Source organism: Pongo abelii, chromosome 14, assembly GCF_028885655.2.
Source record: "Pongo abelii isolate AG06213 chromosome 14, NHGRI_mPonAbe1-v2.0_pri, whole genome shotgun sequence".
NCBI classification, from domain to species: Eukaryota; Metazoa; Chordata; class Mammalia; order Primates; family Hominidae; genus Pongo; species Pongo abelii.
In genome coordinates this window covers 82,897,029-82,915,526 of record NC_071999.2, presented here as the reverse complement: position 1 = coordinate 82,915,526, position 18,498 = coordinate 82,897,029, and the positions used below count along the sequence as shown (strand labels likewise).

Here is an 18,498-nt window from a genome sequence, read left to right as displayed (position 1 = left end):
AGTCTATAATTAGTATGGTTGCACATGTGTGTGTGTATGTATTCAAATACTGAATGCTGTTACAAAAATATCACTGTATATATTCATAGTATTCAATCTTAGGGTATAGACCATTTTCTTCAAATGAAGTCTTACTTGCAAATTCACAGGTGAGGAGAGAGAGGACATAGTCTGGTTGAAGAGGGGAACCATAAATTTACCTCTTCCTTGCACACCTATGTCTGCAGAATTTCTAGAGCTCTGTGTTGCATAGTTTGAAAACTGTTGATCTATAGAATTTTGATGAAATTTTTAGCATCTCTTTTCAAAGTCTGATGATTTATTCATACGTTATGACTGATAAGACAAGCTTGTACTTCTGACATTATAAATTAAGTGGAAAGTATAGTTTCATATGGCTAAAGGAAGAAAATACTGTCAAGTGACATTGATTTGTGAATTTAGATTGATAAAATCTGGTTTTATTGTGAGTTAATCTCTCAGTAGAACATACCTTTAGGAATGTTTATATCCACTTATTAAATAAAGATTATTTTGTTAGACTTCTTAGAAACCTTTGGATGGTTTTGTTAAAGGTGTACAAACTACTGATACAATTGCTTTTATTGTTCACAGGTTGATGGACTTAATTCTCTTCAGTCTGTAAAAGCTAGTGCTAACCGATTTACAAAAACAAGTCAGGGCAGAAGTTGGAACACTGGGAACGGGTCCCCTGATGCAATCTGTTTTTCAGTAGACAAACCTGGAATAGTTGTGGTTGGTTTCTCTGTCTATGGAGGAGGTGGAATTCATGAATATGAATTAGAGGTGTTGGTTGATGATGTAAGTATCACCCTTTTAGCATTTATCCTGATTAGTGGGTTGTGTATCAGGATTTACCATTGTCATAGTATGATGGGTCCATACCTTCAGGGGTTTACTAGATCAATCACTGATGAATGACACTAAAGAAATTGAAAAAGACTGGCCACAGTGGCTCACACCTGTAATCTCAGCTCTTTGAGAGGCTGAGGCAGTTGGATGACTTGAGCACAGGAGTTCACGACCAGCCTAGGCAATATGGCAAAACCCCACCTCTACGAAAAATACAAATATTAGCTAAGTGTGGTGGCACACGCCTGTAATCCCAGCTACTCTGGAGGCTGGGGTGGCAGGATCACTTGAGCCCAGGAGGTTGAGGCTGCAGTAAGCCATAATCATGCCACTGCACTCAAGCCTGGGCAACAGAGTGAGACCCTGTCTCAAAAAAAAAGAAAGAAAAGAAATTGAAAAATAATGATTTTACCTGATTGCTTGTGTTCCATCTTTCCACCTTGGGTCACTACTGCTTCATATTTTTTGTACTTTCAGAAAGAGAAAGATTTAAAGTGGAATTAAAGACTAAAAAGTATTTAGCTAAGTCCCTGATGACAAGTCTTGAGTAGTTTTTTTTTTGTATTGTCATTTTTCAAGAATCACAATGTTCAGATGGACTGTGTCATAGAGTACTAATGGGTGATTCTTAGCGAAGACAGTATTGGTTGACTGATTCAGCTATATCTTTCTATATTCTCTAAAATTACTTAAAGTACCTGAGTTTTATTAAAATGGGACAGATGGGGTAGCATGTAAATCATTGCCTATTAAATAGCAAGTCTATCTCTATCTCTAACTTGATTCCTTTCACTAGTTAATTTGAATTTATTCCCTACTTCATTAGGCTTTATAAATGTGAAGAAGTAGAAATAGTTTAAGTCATCAGAAGAGAAAAGCTTATTTATGTTGTAGTCTTCTCAAGAAATCACATAAAAATGTATGCAGTACCCCCAACTTTTTCTTTCATATGTATGGGAAAATACTAATGGCTAATTTTATATTCAAGAAAATAAATTTTAAAAATAATAATTGTAAATCAAAATTGTTCATACAATAAAATTAAGAGTCTGGTGGAATTTTTGTGTTTCCTTTTTTTTTAGAGTGAACATGCAGGAGATTCAACTCATTCCCACAGATGGACATCTCTGGAATTAGTGAAAGGAACTTACACAACAGATGACTCACCCAGTGATATAGCTGAGATCAGACTTGACAAAGTGGTTCCTTTAAAGGTAGTTTCAACTGAATGTTTCTATTGTGAATAAGAGGTATTATTATGTAGTTAAAATAGTGAAGAGTATTGCATGAATTTTGTTTGTTAGCTATAGCTATTTGTAGGTTATCCTTTATATGGTACTTCATATATTTATGGAGTACCTACTATGTACCTGATGTTGTACCACATTATATTATATTTTTGCATAATGTTTCTTAAAGTCTGGAGTAGTAGGAAGTTTTGTAGTCAAACAGACTTAGCTTTGGATACCTGCTATTCCACATACTAACTTTAAGACACTGGCAGGTCATTATTTAACCACTTTGAGACTTATCTGTAGATTGGGAAGAATAATACCTGCATTGTGGTATCATTGAGATTAAATAATGGAAATAAAACACCTGCCTCAGTGTCTAGCACAGTATGAAAAATAAATATTAGCTCCTGTCTTTTCTTCTCTTATTGTGCCCTAACTCATTTAAAAAAAAACAAGTGTCTTTTTGTTTTGTTTTGTTTTGTTTTGCCTTTGTTCCCTTATTTTTTTATTATTAGTATTATTATTATTTTTTTGAGATGGAGTCTCACTCTGTCACCCAGGCTGGAGTGCAGTGGCGTGATCTTGGCTCACTGCAACCTCCGCCTCCCGGGTTTAAATGATTCTCCTGTGTCAGCCTCCCAAATAGCTGGGATTACAGCCACGTGCCACTATGCCCAGCTAATTTTGTATTTTTAGTAGAGAGGGGTTTCACTGTGTTGACCAGGCTGGTCTCGAACTCCTGCCCTCAAGTGATCCACCCCGCTCAGCCTCCCAAAGTTCTGGGATTACAGGCATGAGCTACTGCGCCCAGCCTATTTTCTAACAATATTTGGCAAAATAGAGAAATTTTACCACATCAAAGTAATTATAAATGTTAAAATAAAATTAAAATATTTTTGAATTCAACTGAAATAAATTTCATTATAGAGCAAAATTTTGAATAAGATCGGTACACGAGAGATTTCATCAGGAAGAATTTAGATAATGAAAAACCAAAAAGCTTTTATTGTGAAATTTATATCATGGGTCATAAAGCATTAGTTTCTATAGCTCACATTTTCAAAGTACAGTGCATTATATTTTGGACAGCTTTTTTCCTATGGATTTTTTTTCTCATGTCTGTTTGCCTATATATTTCTATCTCTGAGTTTTTCTTAAAAATATAATAGACTCACCATTATTTTTTTCTCACATCTAAAATTATTTTAAAAGTTAAACTAGTCAAGGAAAAGTATCAGCTTATGCAATTAAAATCTCTTATTGCCAGGCACAGTAGCTCACACCTGTAATTCCAGTACTCTTGAGACACCAGGAAGGGAGGATCACTTGAGCTTGGGAGTTTGAGGCCAGGCTGGGCTATATAGTCAAACCTTATCTCTACAGAAACACCTTAAAAAATTAGCTGAGTGTGACGGAACGCACCAGTGGGAGGATTGCTTGAGCCCAGGAAGAGGAGGCCACATTGAACCAAGATTGCACCACTGCACTTCAGGCTGGGTGACAGAGCAAGATCCTGTCTCAGGGGGAAAAAAAAAAAAAAAAAAAATTTATATATATATATATAAAATATATATATATAAAATATATATGTATATATTATGGCTAATATTCTAGCAGTAAAATTAAGAGCAGGCACTAGTTACACTGGTTGTGTTCAGACCTAGTTCCATCACTTACTAGCTGCCTGACTTTGAACAAGTTACTTAACTTCTCTGAACCTCAGATTCCTCGTCTGTAAAATAGGGATAGTAATGATACTTACCTCATGAGGTCATTTTAAGGATTAATTAAATTCCATAAAGTACTTAGGACAGTTGCTTTTATGCAACAGGTGTTCAGTAAATGTTAGCCGTCATCATGTTTGATTCATTAAAAACTTAATTATATCATCTGTAAATACAACAAAGAATTTCAGTATATTTGCCTATTTTACTGCTGGAGTTCTTTTTGTATATCCTCTGTACATTGTGAATAAAAGTAAACATGTTTTACGTCTTTATAATAAAGGAAAATGTTAAATATGCTGTGCGCTTGAGGAACTATGGAAGCCGTACAGCCAATGGAGATGGAGGAATGACCACGGTTCAGTGCCCTGATGGTGTGACATTCACATTCAGCACGTGCAGCTTGAGCAGTAACGGCACAAACCAAACCAGAGGACAGATCCCACAGATACTTTACTATAGGTGGGTGAATGTATAGAGATAAGGGAAATACTTTACAGTGGTAGAACATACACAGTCTACTACCAGGTAAAGTTACTAACTGGATAATTATAATTAAATGGTACAGTGTATCTTCTTAGCACAAATTCATATAAAGAAATCTCATTTTAATATATAAATTCAATGTTTGCTACAAAAGTTAATGCTTTAAAATATTTTTGCTGTTATTTCTTCAATATCATTGAAATGTTTGTGCACTGGGCATATGTGCTGTTGCTGTCACTCTATAATTTCTGGTCTGCAATTTCAAATTTAAAGGGTATTCATTTATTTTTATAAAATACCTCAAACTGATGATCAGATAGACTGTACTCAGATAGTGGTGTTGCCTTGATCCTGTTATCTAGTCACAGAATATTTTGATGTCTGTGAATCTTGGACCTGCCCCCTGGGGCCCTAGAATATATAATAGTGTGTTTCTTATAATGTTTTTAACAAAAACCATTCCTTATGTAAACCTTGGAAAATAAAAGAATGATAACAACCCTTGGGTTAAAAAAATCTTTTAAATACACATTTCTCACTGAGTCTGAATTTTTCTTGTAGCGGCAAAGCTGGCGTCTTAGGTAATCATGAGTACCATTTACCACATTTGTCCTTAGCCTGACTTGGCATTAAATCACTGAATTTCCATGTCACTTTTGGAGGCTTGCTGCTTCCTCTCTTTGCTTCATAAAGAGTCTAGGGATGGTGCCTAGGTAGATAGTATAAAATAATTTCCCTAGATATAGATTTTCTGCTTCCTCTTTCCGTGAGAAATAGAATAGAAATAGCAGGCAGTAAATAGCTATGTAGTTCAGTGTTGCTGCTGAAATACAAAAGCTGTCTAGTCTTTTGCCCCAGTCAGGAAAAACTTTGTTACATAAGCCCTACAATAAATAGTACATTATTCTCTTTCTTAAACTATGGATTAAAAACTCTGTTGTGCGTTAAGAGTTACATGTTTCAGAAAGCTGGAGAGCCACTAACAGCATCTGCCATCCAAACTTTGTATCTTATACAAAGTACAGTGTTTTGAGTATTTTCATGTTTTCTATTAAGCTTTAAATACCCTTAGCTTTACATTTTTAAAAAATGAAAAATATTAAAGTCCTTTAGTTTTAAATACCATCCTGCTCTGATAGCTCCCAAGTTTACATCCCTAGCCTTCATGACCTCTGAGCCCTGTACTCCAGGTCTCTCTTCTGACATCTTCATTTGGATGACACTAGTGGAGATGGTGTTAGTAGCTGTGTGCCAGGCCATGCTTTGAGTGTGTTACCTGTGTTATCTCAGCTTGTCCTCGCAGTAACCCCAGGAGGTAGGTACTTTTCTTATCCCTATTTCACAGATGATGGAACTGAGACGCTGAATTGTCCAGAGTCACACCTCTGGTAAGTTCTGCTACTGCGACTTGTAGGCAGGAAGTCAGATTTCAGGTGATACAACCTTAACCAGTATGCTGCACTTTCTCTTTAAGGATGTTCGCTATAGTTGGCTAGTAGACATCTGAGGTTTCATGTGGCCAGAATATTCATCTCCCTTCCACAGTTACAGCCAGACACCTTGGAGTCATTCTTGACTTCTCTTTCCCTCATACTTTACACCTAGTTCATCAAGAAGTCCTGTCAGCTATACTTCTAAAATATCCTAAATGTGACCTTTTCTTCTACTTCCATATTTAATAGTCTAGACCAAGCCACTGCAACCTCTAGCTGCTAACTGTAATAAGCCTCTAAACTAGTCTCCCTCCTTTCACTATTGGTCTCCTACAATCAGTTCTCCACAGCACAGCCAGAGTGATATGATAAAAATATAAATCATACCAAGTTCCACCCTTGCTCCAAACCCAGCTTTCCATTCTCATACCGATATAAAATGTAAAGTCATTATGTGGCCTACAAACCTTACACAATTTGACTCTTGTTTCCCTTCCCACCCATCACCCTTCACTCTTTCTCCTTTTCTTCCAGCCATACATGTCTTCATTCTGTTCCTTTAATACACCAGTGTGTTCCTTTTGCCCTGACAGTTTTCCCTCAGCTCTTCGCATGGGTCTTTAAAAAAAAAAAAAAAAAAAAAAAAAAAAAATTCAGGTCAGCTGGGCACGGCAGCTCACTCCTATAATCCCAGCATTTTGGGAGGCCAAGATGGGTGGATCACAAGGTCAGGAGTTCGAGACCAGCCTGGCCAACATGGGGTTTTAGTAGAAACCCCATCTCTACTAAAAACAGAAAAATTAGTTGGGCATGGTGGTGCATGCCTATAATCCCAGCTGTTTGGGAGGCTGAGGGAGGAGAATTACTTGAACCTGGGAGGCAGAGGTTGCAGTGAGCCGAGATCATGCCACTGCACTCCAGCCTGGGCGACAGAGCAAGACTCTGTCTCAAATAAGTAAATAATTTAATTAATTCAGATCTTTGTTAAATATGAGTTCCTTGGAGAACTGATCTTATTTAAAATAACACCCTTCACTTTATGCCTTATGCTGCTGTATTTTTCTTCAAAGCCCTTACCATTCCCTATAATTATATAGTTGCATGTTTACTTTTTTAACTTTTAAAAAGCTATAAATTAAATGAGGATCTCAGATCCAGATATGATTTCTGGCATTGGATCATGTTTTACTTACCATTGTAAAATAATCTCATGTTTGCTCATGCTACAGGAGTGAATTTGATGGAGATTTACAATCCCAACTTCTGAGTAAAGCCAATGAAGAAGATAAAAACTGTAGCAGAGCGTTGTCTGTTGTAAGCACTGTCGTTCGAGCCTCTAAGGACCTCCTGCACAGAGCTCTTGCTGTGGATGGTAAGACTTTTTTTTTCTCAGTAGTCATATTTTAGATTCTTTATTCGCTAAATTTTTGCGTAGAATTATTGAAGAGGAACCTTCTATTATACAATTTTATAGAATTTAAGTGTTATTTATAGATCCACACATGCATTAATTTTGTATAAGTCACACTCTCCATACTGTAATGCAGAATTATTTAGAATGCTCAAAAGGAGTTATCATATATTCTTATTTTCTTAGTTAATTTAGTAAAAGAAAAATTGTATTTGGATTAAACTGGGTCTTTCTTCTTCTTTAAGTAGTCAAAAAGCTTTTTCTTCCTCTCTGTTCTGTTTCCAGTAGTGTATCGCTATCCACCCAAAACTCTGGGGAACCCTAACCGTCTGCTCAGAGGCACTTGTCTAAATTCAGCTCTATGAGTTTTTCCACTGGAATCTCTCTAGTTTGTATTCTCCTCTCTTTCACTTCTTCTCCTGCCGTCATTTAGACTGCCATGGTGCAAGTACATGTCATTTTTTAATATAGGGTTAATATCCCAATAATCTCACTGCTACATTTCCCCCATTCTCCATCTAGTTGTTTAGTTACTCTTCACACTGGCAGCAGAGTTATCATTATGAAAACATGGTTATGGCCGGGCACAGTGGCTCATGCCTGTAATCCCAGCACTTTGGGAGGCCGAGGCAGGCAGATCACGAGGTCAGGAGTTTGAGACCAGCCTGAGCAACATGGTGAAACCCCATCTCTACTAAAAATACAAAAATTAGCCGGGCATGGTGGCTGGTGACTGTAATCCTAGCTACTCAGAAGGCTGAGGCAGGAGAATCGCTTGAACCCAGGAGGCGGAGGCTGCAGTGAGCCGAGATTGCGCCACTGCACTCCAGCCTGGGTGAGAGAGTGAGACTCCATCTCAAAAAGAAAAAAAATTGTTACCTCCACCTCCTTATTATATAACATTAATTCCTAAACCTAGTTTAACATCAGAACCACCTGGAAAACTTGCTGAAAATAAAGACTATTAGGTTTATCCCCAGGGCCTGAAGCTAGGCTAAAAAACTATTTTTTAAATAAGTGTGCAGCCTGTTTTGATGTAACAGCAGACCTAGGAATCAGTATTTGGGAGAATAATTGGCCTATAAAATAAAGGTCTTCACAGTATAGGCTCAGCTTATCTTTCCAGCACCATGTTCACGGATAACTGACTAAAATGTTAATCAGCAAAGTGCTTTTCTTGGAAAAACAGAAAGCAATGTAGCTTAATAACAGTAAACGTTTTTGGAGTGCTGAATATGTGTAGGTGTTGTTCTAAGTGTTTTACATATATTACCTCGTTTAATCTTCGCAACATCCAAATGAGGGGAATACTGTTGTGATCCTAAGATACAGAGTAAGTAATTTGCCTATTGTCACTGATACAGCCGTGTTTGGTGCCAGAATGGTAATTTAAAATAAAGGTTCCATTACCCTAGGTTCTGATTCCAGCTCTATTATTTTACAGGTACATGTACTTATATATTAAGTATTTTGGGTAAGATACTTAAACACTATGTGCCGTGGTTTTCCTTTCTAAAAATTGGGGATAATAAAAGTATCTTATTTTGCGTATTAGTTGAGATAAGGCATATATTCTCAAAAGCCTTTAGAATAGTACCAGGCCCTTGACAAGCACCCAATTAGTGTCAACTATAGTTTCGCTCAAAAGAACAGAATATAGATTTAGTATAGCATGTATGCAGTACAATGAAATTATCTTCTAACTATAGTTTTAATGCCTTTTATGCCTTTTTTAGCTGATGACATTCCAGAACTGCTGAGTTCTTCCAGTCTGTTTTCCATGCTGCTCCCCCTTATTATAGCCTACATAGGACCAGTAGCTGCTGCTATTCCCAAGGTGTGTAATTTAATTCTATAGCTTTGAATGTTTTTTTTTAAATACCTTTTTTAAAAAAAGACGTTGTGTCTTGTCTTTACAAAAACTTGTATCTTTGAGGCATCTGGGATATAGGTAACAAGCAGAGATAGATCTGCTAATTATTAAACTTCTCTGTTCTTCTTAGTATTGTTTACTGGATTGCTGTGCTTATTTGTTGGCTTTACATTTGAAGAATTTGTGAATGGGAAATAGATTTTAGAAATTTTAGAAATATGATATGTAAGGAAAGATTATGTTAACTGAGGTTTTTCAAATTTATGAGGTTGATGCCAAATGGTCTTCATTAATAACAATAGCAATGTTAAAGGATAAGAGTGTTTTAAAATAGTGACACATTCAAGAGATGGAAGAAATGATAAACTATTGATTCGTTGGCATAATTAAGTAAAACCTGATTTACTTCAGATCATGAAAAAACAAAAGTGTTTAAAAATATAGATTTAGATATTGTCATGTAACATCTAAGATAAATCTTTTTTTAATCGAAAGATTTCTCTTTGAACAAAAACTTAACTAGTAGAAAATTTAGATGGAAATTGTTATTAGAGTAACCAACAATTATTGTAATTCATAATTTTAGAACCACTTTCACGTGTATCTCATTTAACCATATTTTTATATGTGTACTAGGTGGCTGTAGAAGTCTTTGGCCTTGTCCAACAATTGCTTCCGTCAGTTGCCATTTTGAATCAGAAGTATGCACCCCCTGCCTTCAACCCTAATCAGTCGACAGATAGCACCACAGGAAACCAGCCTGAACAGGGCCTCTCTGCTTGTACAACCTCCAGTCACTATGCTGTCATAGAGAGTGAGCACCCGTATAAACCTGCGTGTGTGATGCATTACAAGGTAGGCACCGGTTCTTAGTGTGATTCGAATGTAAAACTTTGCATGAGGTTCTCTGGTGATATCTTAAAGAATGCCTGGCCTGTATTTACGAGTGTAGCTTCTTTTATAGTATTTACATACAGAGAATCAGCAGGTGATTAGGCCCTGTTGGATATATAAAATAATTTAAGATGGAACTTTTATCTCAAAGATGATAAAATTTTATTGGTTTATGAGAGTTGTTCTTAAATCTTCCTACAAGTATAGTGTGGTATATAATGCTAAACTTCAGGCTGTGATTTGCAATAGTAGTAGATATAAGCATTAACAATTTTAAATTGTATTTTTTGAACTAACATTATTTGTACCACAGCCTGAGCTCTGAAAATTTACAACCCCAATGTAAGATTTAAAGTAGTCTACACATAATGTTAAAAAAAACTATGTATAAAATGTGTGTAAATTTAATGTTATTAGAGAGTGTTCAAAATCCATATTCTTTGTTTTTTCATTGTATCATGCAAATTAAGGAAGAGAAGGATAAATTTATATTTTGTGTGCTTGTAAAATATTCCACTTTTCATGGTAGAAACTATTAAGCATGTAGAAGTAAACAAGCTAGTACAGTGCACTTGATTATCCATCATCCCAGATTCAGCAGTTTCAACTCTTAGTCAGACCTGTCTTATTTATTCCCAACCTACTTCCTAACCTCCTATATTGTTTTAAAGCACATTTATGATATTTATTGATACAATGTCTCCAAAATATAAAGACCCTTAAAAATAACCATAGTATTATCACACTGAAGAAAACAATTTAATGTCTTCAAACATCATGTAAATTTTTAATAATTTGAGTTCGAATCCATATAAAATCCATACATTGTGATTAGTATGTCTCTTAAGTCCCCTTTAATCTTAAGTCCCTTTAAATCTATAAGTCTCCCTCTGTCTCTTTCTCTTTTTGTTCCCTTGAGTTCTATTTGTTGAAGAAACTGGATCCTATGTATTTGTTAGATGGGAGCCTCTTCAGCTTACCTGCTGGGTCTTTCAGACACCCCTCTTGCAGTCATTCCTAGCTTCCTTGCTTTCTGGTAGGATAAGATGTTCCAGGCTCCCTTTATATGTTTGATGCCTCAGACTTGGAACTAACCATTTTTTCAAAGTGTCCTGATTTCTGTTATACATACACACACATGTTATATTTATATATGTATATAGATAAATGTATATATGTTTATGTATAGATAGATTTATGTGTATATATAGTTTTTTAAAGATAAAATACCTCATGAGTTTATACTGTTGATACTAATTCAAATAAGGACCACAGACACACCTCAGTCTCCTTTCTCTTATATCTAAAATTCCTATTAGTGACACTGGGAATATCAGAATTAGAAAATCATTAAATTATTTAATTTGGGGTGTGTATGTGTATGTGTGTGTGTGTATGTGTGTGTGTGTTTTGTCTTTGAAGTATATCCCATCTAAATGTATGTCAAATTACTGTGTTTAAAGTAAGTTGGAATGCTCCCTCTCTGAGTGATTATGCGTTCATTGGATATACACTTAGAGAGTCGTTTATTTTATTTTAGATTTTAGGAATTGCTTTTTAAATTTGGATTTTGTTTTATAATTCTTTACATAATTACATAGTTTGAAGTCAAATTTATGAAACAAATCTAGCTTTTATCTCTGTCCTCTTCACTCTGTTCCTCCTTCTCTGTCATAGGTAACATTTTGTTCTATTTTAATTTTGTAGTTTATCCTGTTTTGTCATTTAATAAAAGCATAGACACACACACACATACAGATGCAGATATGTATGTTTGTGTGTATATATCTGTATTCATGTCACCTTGCCTGTTGACCTCAGGTGACATTCCCAGAATGTGTGAGGTGGATGACAATCGAATTTGACCCTCAGTGTGGTACTGCACAGTCAGAAGATGTCCTTCGTTTGTTGATTCCTGTCAGAACTGTTCAGAATTCAGGATATGGACCAAAATTGACATCTGTTCATGAAAATCTTAATTCATGGATAGAATTAAAGAAATTTTCAGGATCCTCTGGGTGGCCTACTATGGTTTTGGTGTTGCCAGGTAAGTTTTTTTTTCTTCTGTTTTATGTGGTAAAATAAGTGCATTTATGTATATTTAGTAAGGGTGTATCATTGAAAATGTTTATCTAATTTTTAGAGAAATTTATTAAAGACCTACTAGTATCTGGATTGCATTCGAGGAATAAATAAGGTACCCTGGGCAAGGGGCACAGCCTGATCCAAGTTTTGGAGAAGACAATGTTTTAAGGATTTTGTGAAAAAAAGATTAGCTTGAGCAAAGCAGTGTTAATGTTGAGGAGTAGCTAGCTGTCTGTGTAGTTGGGTCCAAATTATAGAAAACAATGGATTAGATCTTTTATTTTCCCAGGAAGTGCTAAATTTTCAGAACTTAACTAAGGACTGAAGTCCTTCCTTGTAAGAGAATTCGTAAACCACTTTCTTGTGTGAAGAGAAACTATGTTTTAAAACTTATGGTTTGTTGCGTTCTTAACCAGTTAACCAGGACTACTCTTGTGATCCTTCAAACTAATAGGCAATTTAATTCAGGAACTTCTTCTTTCCACTCTGACCTGCCTATTTGTTTGTTTGTTTGTTTGGGAAAAGATCAGAAAAAGCCACATGCCAGGGTAGAGGATTGCCCACTTTGAAAAATAAAAAGGCTAACCTCATTATCTGCCAAATAATTGAAAAATGATTGCCCATGTAACTTAAGTACTTTATTAAGCAGGAGAGTTTGATTATGAAAAAAATAACAATTCATTTGCGATAGACCTGTTGTTTCTAGTGTTATTTTTGGTACAATTTCCTCAAGTAGATATAGGAACGCTCCCCGCCACAAGTCTATTTAAGTTATGTAGTATATGATTTGTGTTTTTACCTATCTTGTGATAAAAGAGAAAGTCCATTGGATAAAAGACAGGGAAAATTTTATAAAATTGTTTTAGAGTTTGAACTCAATTCTGGCATTTTTATTAGGAAATGAGGCCCTTTTTTCATTGGAGACTGCATCAGATTATGTGAAAGATGACAAAGCTTCTTTCTATGGTTTTAAGTGTTTTGCAATTGGATATGAATTTAGCCCTGGACCTGATGAGGTAAGAATGAATTATCTTTTCATTCTTTTAAGGAAGATTGTGTTTCTAAAGGCTAGTGAGTTGTGCTTCTAACTGACTTAAATTGTACTGTTGCCTCTATTTGAAAAGTCGGGGCCAGGTGCAGTGGCTCACACCTGTAATTGCAGCACTTCGAGAAGTGAGAGAATCCCTTGAGGCAGTTTGAGACCAGCCTAGGCAATCTATCGAAATCCTTTCTCTACAAAAAAAATAAAAAGAAATTAATTTTAACCTAGGGGTGTGCAGTTCTAAATATTTTGTAGTTTATGTGCAGTGGTCTGTTTTGCTACTTTTAATACGTGAAGAGGATGGAGTTTGTGCAACATGACCCAGCCTTTGAAGTATAGTTATATCTGCCCTGAACCTCCTCAGTTGGCTATACCTTTCTGAGTAAACAGTAGAGCCTGTTTTCAAAAAGGGACTATCATCTTGTCTAAATGTTTTAAATCATACAATAAAATAAAACCAAGGACATAGTGGACCAAAGTCAGGAATGAACAGTTATTTGAACAATGAACCTTTAAACCTGAACCTTATGACCAGCCTGAGCCACAACATTGAGTACTGAATCTCATCTACTCTCAATTTAACCATTAGCTTCACGTGCTTCCTTCTGATTTCAAAAGTAATGCATGAATTCAAATCACATTTTGTTGATAATCCGTATTATCATTCAAACATTTTTTAAGCAGCAAATTTTATGCAATTCCATAGGGAGTCATCCAGTTAGAAAAAGAATTAGCCAATCTTGGTGGGGTTTGTGCGGCAGCTCTGATGAAGAAGGACCTAGCACTTCCTATTGGTAAGTGTGGCCAATACTGGATGTTTTTTGATAGGGTTTTGTTTTGTTTTGTTTTGTTTGTATTTTAAGAGTAGAATGTATGTATTATAAAAGGTCTGAAAATAGATTTGCAAAATGAATTTTGCAATTTCATATATTCATGAGTAATAACTGCTTCATGTACTGGTAATTTGAGTTTGTTTAGAGACTGAAGGGTATCCTCTGGCCTTTTTTAACTTACACACGCACATGGACACCCTTTTTATGCATATACATGCTTTGAGCCAGGCAGTGGGTATAGTGTGTATATTCAGCCAAGCACTGAATATATAGTGTTAAACCAAAAGTTCTAGATATTTCTTAAATATTCTAGTGGAAATATCAAGTAGACAACTGAATATTCATTGTCTAGATCAGAGGACAGGTCGATAGAAATGTAATTGAATACGATCGTTATTTAAAGACATGGGACTGTATGCAAGATATTCTAGAGAATGTAGATAAGAAAGAGAAGATAGCTTAGGATTAAAGCTGTGACTTACGAAAATTTCAAAGATGCACGGAACAGGAAGAGGAGGCTGCAAATGAGACTGAAGGAACAATCAGTGAAGTAGGAGAAAAACCAGGAGAGGGGATGTTCCTGGGATTTTTGCATGCTCTGGGAGGTGAATTAAAATCTATCATTGGACTTGAAGACTTGTTGGTTGCTTGTATATGCAATAAGAAATATGTTAGTCAAATGAGAGAACTGTAAGTACTTTCAGAATAGAGAGGGAGAATGGAAAGTAAGGAAGGGTGGTCCATTTGAATATAGATAGCTCTTTAGAAGAGTTTTTCATTGAAGCAGAACAGAGATGAGGCAGTGAAAGAAATGGTACTTTTTATATGGAGCAAATTTGTATGATATACAGATTAATCTATAATCAAGGGAGTAAAGTTGAAAATAAAAATGCTTACTGATTCTATAATGTTTATACATGGTTTAAAGTTTTATTTTCTTACCCCCCCCAAAATCCATCTTTACTCCTTCATTTAAGACTACTCTTCCCACTATTATTTTTTCCTCCCTTGTCTTCCTCTGCCTTTCCTTTTTTATTCCCTTTTCTCTTCCTGGTCCCTTTTATTCTTCTCCATTCCTTTTCTCCCACTTAATATCGGTATATATGTACAGAAATGAGACCTTGTATTCTAGCCATATGAGGAAAATTGCTAGCAACCTATTTTTGTCAATAGCTGTTAAATTTTACATTATATATACTTTTTGACATAGAAAATTTTTATACATACTTGCACAAATACTCAAAAAGTGTATGTTGAAGGATGGATTAATATAGCAGTGCTTGTGATTGTAAAACCTAGAAACAACCAAAATGTCTTTCAGTTGGGAACGGGTTAAATAAGTAATGGCATAGCCATTCAATGGTAGTCTATGCAGCTCTTTGAAAAAGTAGACCTATATAGCCTAACAAGGAAAGCTGTCCAAATTAAGTGAGAAAAGCAAGTTGCAGAAGAAGGTCCCATTTTTGCATACATTACTCTGTATGTTACAAAAAGTATGTTGTGGCTCACACCTGTAATCCCAGCACTTTGTGAGGCCAAGGCGGGTGGATCACAAGGTCAGGAGATGGAGACCATCCTGGCTAACACAGTGAAACCCCGTCTCTACTAAAAATACAAAAATTAGCCGGGTGTGGTGGCACATGCCTGTAGGCTCAGCTACTCAGGAGGCTGAGGCAGGAAAATCACTTGAACCTGGGAGGTGGAGGTTGCAGTGAGCTGAGATCGTGCCACTGCACTCCAGCCTGGGCGACAGAGTGAGACTCCATCTCAAAAGAAAAAAAAAGAGTATGTTTATATGTGGTTGAAACACATATACATTTTTGGTTTGTTTGCACACCAAGTTTCTAGAACAACACATAGGCTGTTGACACTGGATAGTTTTAAGTGGGCATGGCACTGGTTAGAGGTTTAGAATTTTTTGTTCTACACTCCTATACAATTTGAGTATTTCCCATTGAACAAGTATTACTTTATTAGTAACATTTAATAATCAAACTATCAAAGAAAGATCAATAAATAAAATATGTTCTATATTAACTAATAAAGGAGAAAATGGCTAGGGGATGCAGTCACTGCCTTATGTTTTTCTGTGAGTCCCTGTTGTTTACTAAAGTTATAGCTCTTCTATAAGGCAACCAAAATATAAAGGCCCAGATCTGAAATAATTTGTTCCCTCTTTTTTTAGACAAAACAAATACACTAAGTTCAGAAAGTATACATTTATATTCATAAATGTAGGATATATCTTTGGCAAATCACTCATGGATGCTTCTTGAGTATTGCCTTGAGAATTGTAGTATATTCCCACTGGAAGTATCTTATATATTAAAATGTATGCCACTGGGATTTTTTCCAGAATCACAAATCTTTTCAATCTGGAATAGCAGAATTATTTTTTAAAAAAAGTGTAATGAATGCAAAGGACTAGAAAATTAAACTAAACTAAATATTGACATATTTTAGTAAAACTCTTTATTTACACAACAGGTAATGAATTAGAGGAAGACCTTGAAATTCTTGAGGAGGCTGCATTGCAGGTATTGTCCCAAATGTTTTAAGGATAAACTTTGTACATTAATTTAAAAAGTATTATCACTCAGATCAGCCTATTTGTCTTGACCATTGGGTTCATTCATTAAGTACTTCACTTTATTCATTGGCATTATAGAGATAAATAACTTATAATTGCTCCCTTTGGTGGGAGAAACCCATGTGAGCCCTTTGTATTTGGTGGGTAATTGACTCTGGAGTTAGACAAAAATCCTTCAGGAGAAAAAACAAATCAAGTGCCAAGGGTGCGGAGGATGGCTTGCAGAACTGTGGCCATTTAAATTGCGTCTTGAAAGAATTTGTTTTTCTTTTTCTTTTTTGTTTTTTTGCCAGCTAGAGAAAGGGGAAAGACATTTCACAAAGGATGTATAGTTGTGTTATAAGAGGTAGCAAAAGGTGAGGTCGGTACAGTTGGTGAGCTCAGTCTGTGACAAACCAGTATGTCATATTAAGTGGTTAGGGCTAGTTGCCTGTAGACAATTGGGAGCCATCATTTGTTGTTTTTATTATTGTTTACTTTACCTTTTTTGCTCGTTTAGGCATTAACTAGCACACTTGGCACTGAATGGAAATACATGAGTACTATATTTCAGCACAATACCCCTTTGGATCTGTTACATCAACCTAATATTTTTCAAAATTGCCTAGAGATGACTATATTGTTTTCTTACTTCATTAGTCTGACTTCAGCTAGCTAGTAATCTGTAATAGGATGGAAATGTCAGAATCTGTAGGCAGCATTTGTCAAATTGTAATACCTACTTAGGCCAAACCAAAGATTCTGATGTACTGCTAAGTGAGCCCCATTGGATACCACACACTGAGAACATCAGTGATGGGGAAAATTTTGCATCTAGCAGTGGTGTGAAGATAGAAGAAAAGTTGAGAGTCTCTCAACTGGATCAGTGATACTCAGACTCTAGGATTTGATAGATTTGTAAAATTTTCCAAAAATATTTTTCCCGAGAACTTATTAAGTAAAAACACTCTTTAAAAATGTACTACTTTTTATCAGCAATGTCTTATAAAATAAGACATTTTAATAGCCCCAAATGGAAAGGTCTTAGAATGGAAGACTCTGTTATATCCTGAGTTTTTCTAATTCTGCCATGGATCAGAGAACTTTGAGCCCACATTTGGAAAACACCAATTTAGATCATACTTATTTTCTATACTAGGTATATGTAGTTAGTAATAGTGATTTAAATAATATCTGTAGAGCACTTCATAGGTTTCAGCATCTTTGATATTATCTCTCTGTTTTTATAATTACACTTTGAAATCAATATTGTGTCTTGCATCTTACAATTATAATAAGTGAAGTTCAAAGAAGTTTTGTAACTTCTTGAAGACTCAGATGGGAAACAAAGGCTGGTACCCACACCTTGTAATTGCTAAGGCTAGTGCTTTACATTTTATTTATTTCCTGAGGTGAATTAATCAAAGTGGTAATAATGAAAACATTTATTTCATCTTTATCAAGCACTATTTTAAACATTTTGTGCATTTTTAACTCCCCACAGCAACCCAATGAATTAAAAAGTTTTATCTCCATTCACAAATGAGGCATAGAGCATTTAGGCAGTTCGCCCATGATCACACAGCTAGTGAGCAACTGCACTGGGATTTGTTCGCTGGCAGTTTGGTGACAAAAGAAACCTGTCTCATTAGCTGGGCGTGGTGGCACATGCCTGTAATCCCAGCTACTCAGGAGGCTGAGGCAGGAGAATCGCTTGAACCCGGGAGTCGGAGGTTGAGGTGAGCCAAGATCACGCCATTGTACTCCAGCCCAGGCAACAAGAGTGAAACGCCGTCTCAAAAAAAAAAAAAAAAAAGTTCGTGATTTTGAACACTATCTTCTGATCATAGGGAGCTGTAGTGTTGTCAGTAATGTTAAGAAACTTCTGCGTTTTAAAAAGCCACTGGCATCTTATGTGTATTCCTTTTTTAAAGTTAAATCTTTGTACCTTAAATTCAAAAATAAAAATAAATTCAACAGATATATAATAAACAATATGTGTCAGGCAACATTCTAGGTGAAGGAGAGCTATCAAAGAGT

General features: G+C 35.6%; 1 protein-coding gene across 21 annotated transcripts in view; it reads left to right on the top strand.

Moving 5' to 3' along the window:
* MYCBP2 (MYC binding protein 2) overlaps positions 1–18,498 on the top strand; it is a 276,766-nt gene that overhangs the window by 142,339 nt on the left and 115,929 nt on the right. For all 21 annotated transcript variants that reach the window (XM_054529141.2, XM_024230800.3, XM_024230799.3 and 18 more), the window contains 10 exons: positions 616–822; positions 1,956–2,087; positions 4,116–4,294; positions 6,981–7,123; positions 8,899–8,999; positions 9,672–9,890; positions 11,751–11,976; positions 12,912–13,030; positions 13,763–13,850; positions 16,377–16,426. In XM_054529141.2, coding sequence (XP_054385116.1) covers positions 616–822; positions 1,956–2,087; positions 4,116–4,294; positions 6,981–7,123; positions 8,899–8,999; positions 9,672–9,890; positions 11,751–11,976; positions 12,912–13,030; positions 13,763–13,850; positions 16,377–16,426 — 1,464 coding nt within the window. The remainder of the gene's footprint in view (positions 1–615; positions 823–1,955; positions 2,088–4,115; positions 4,295–6,980; positions 7,124–8,898; positions 9,000–9,671; positions 9,891–11,750; positions 11,977–12,911; positions 13,031–13,762; positions 13,851–16,376; positions 16,427–18,498) is intronic.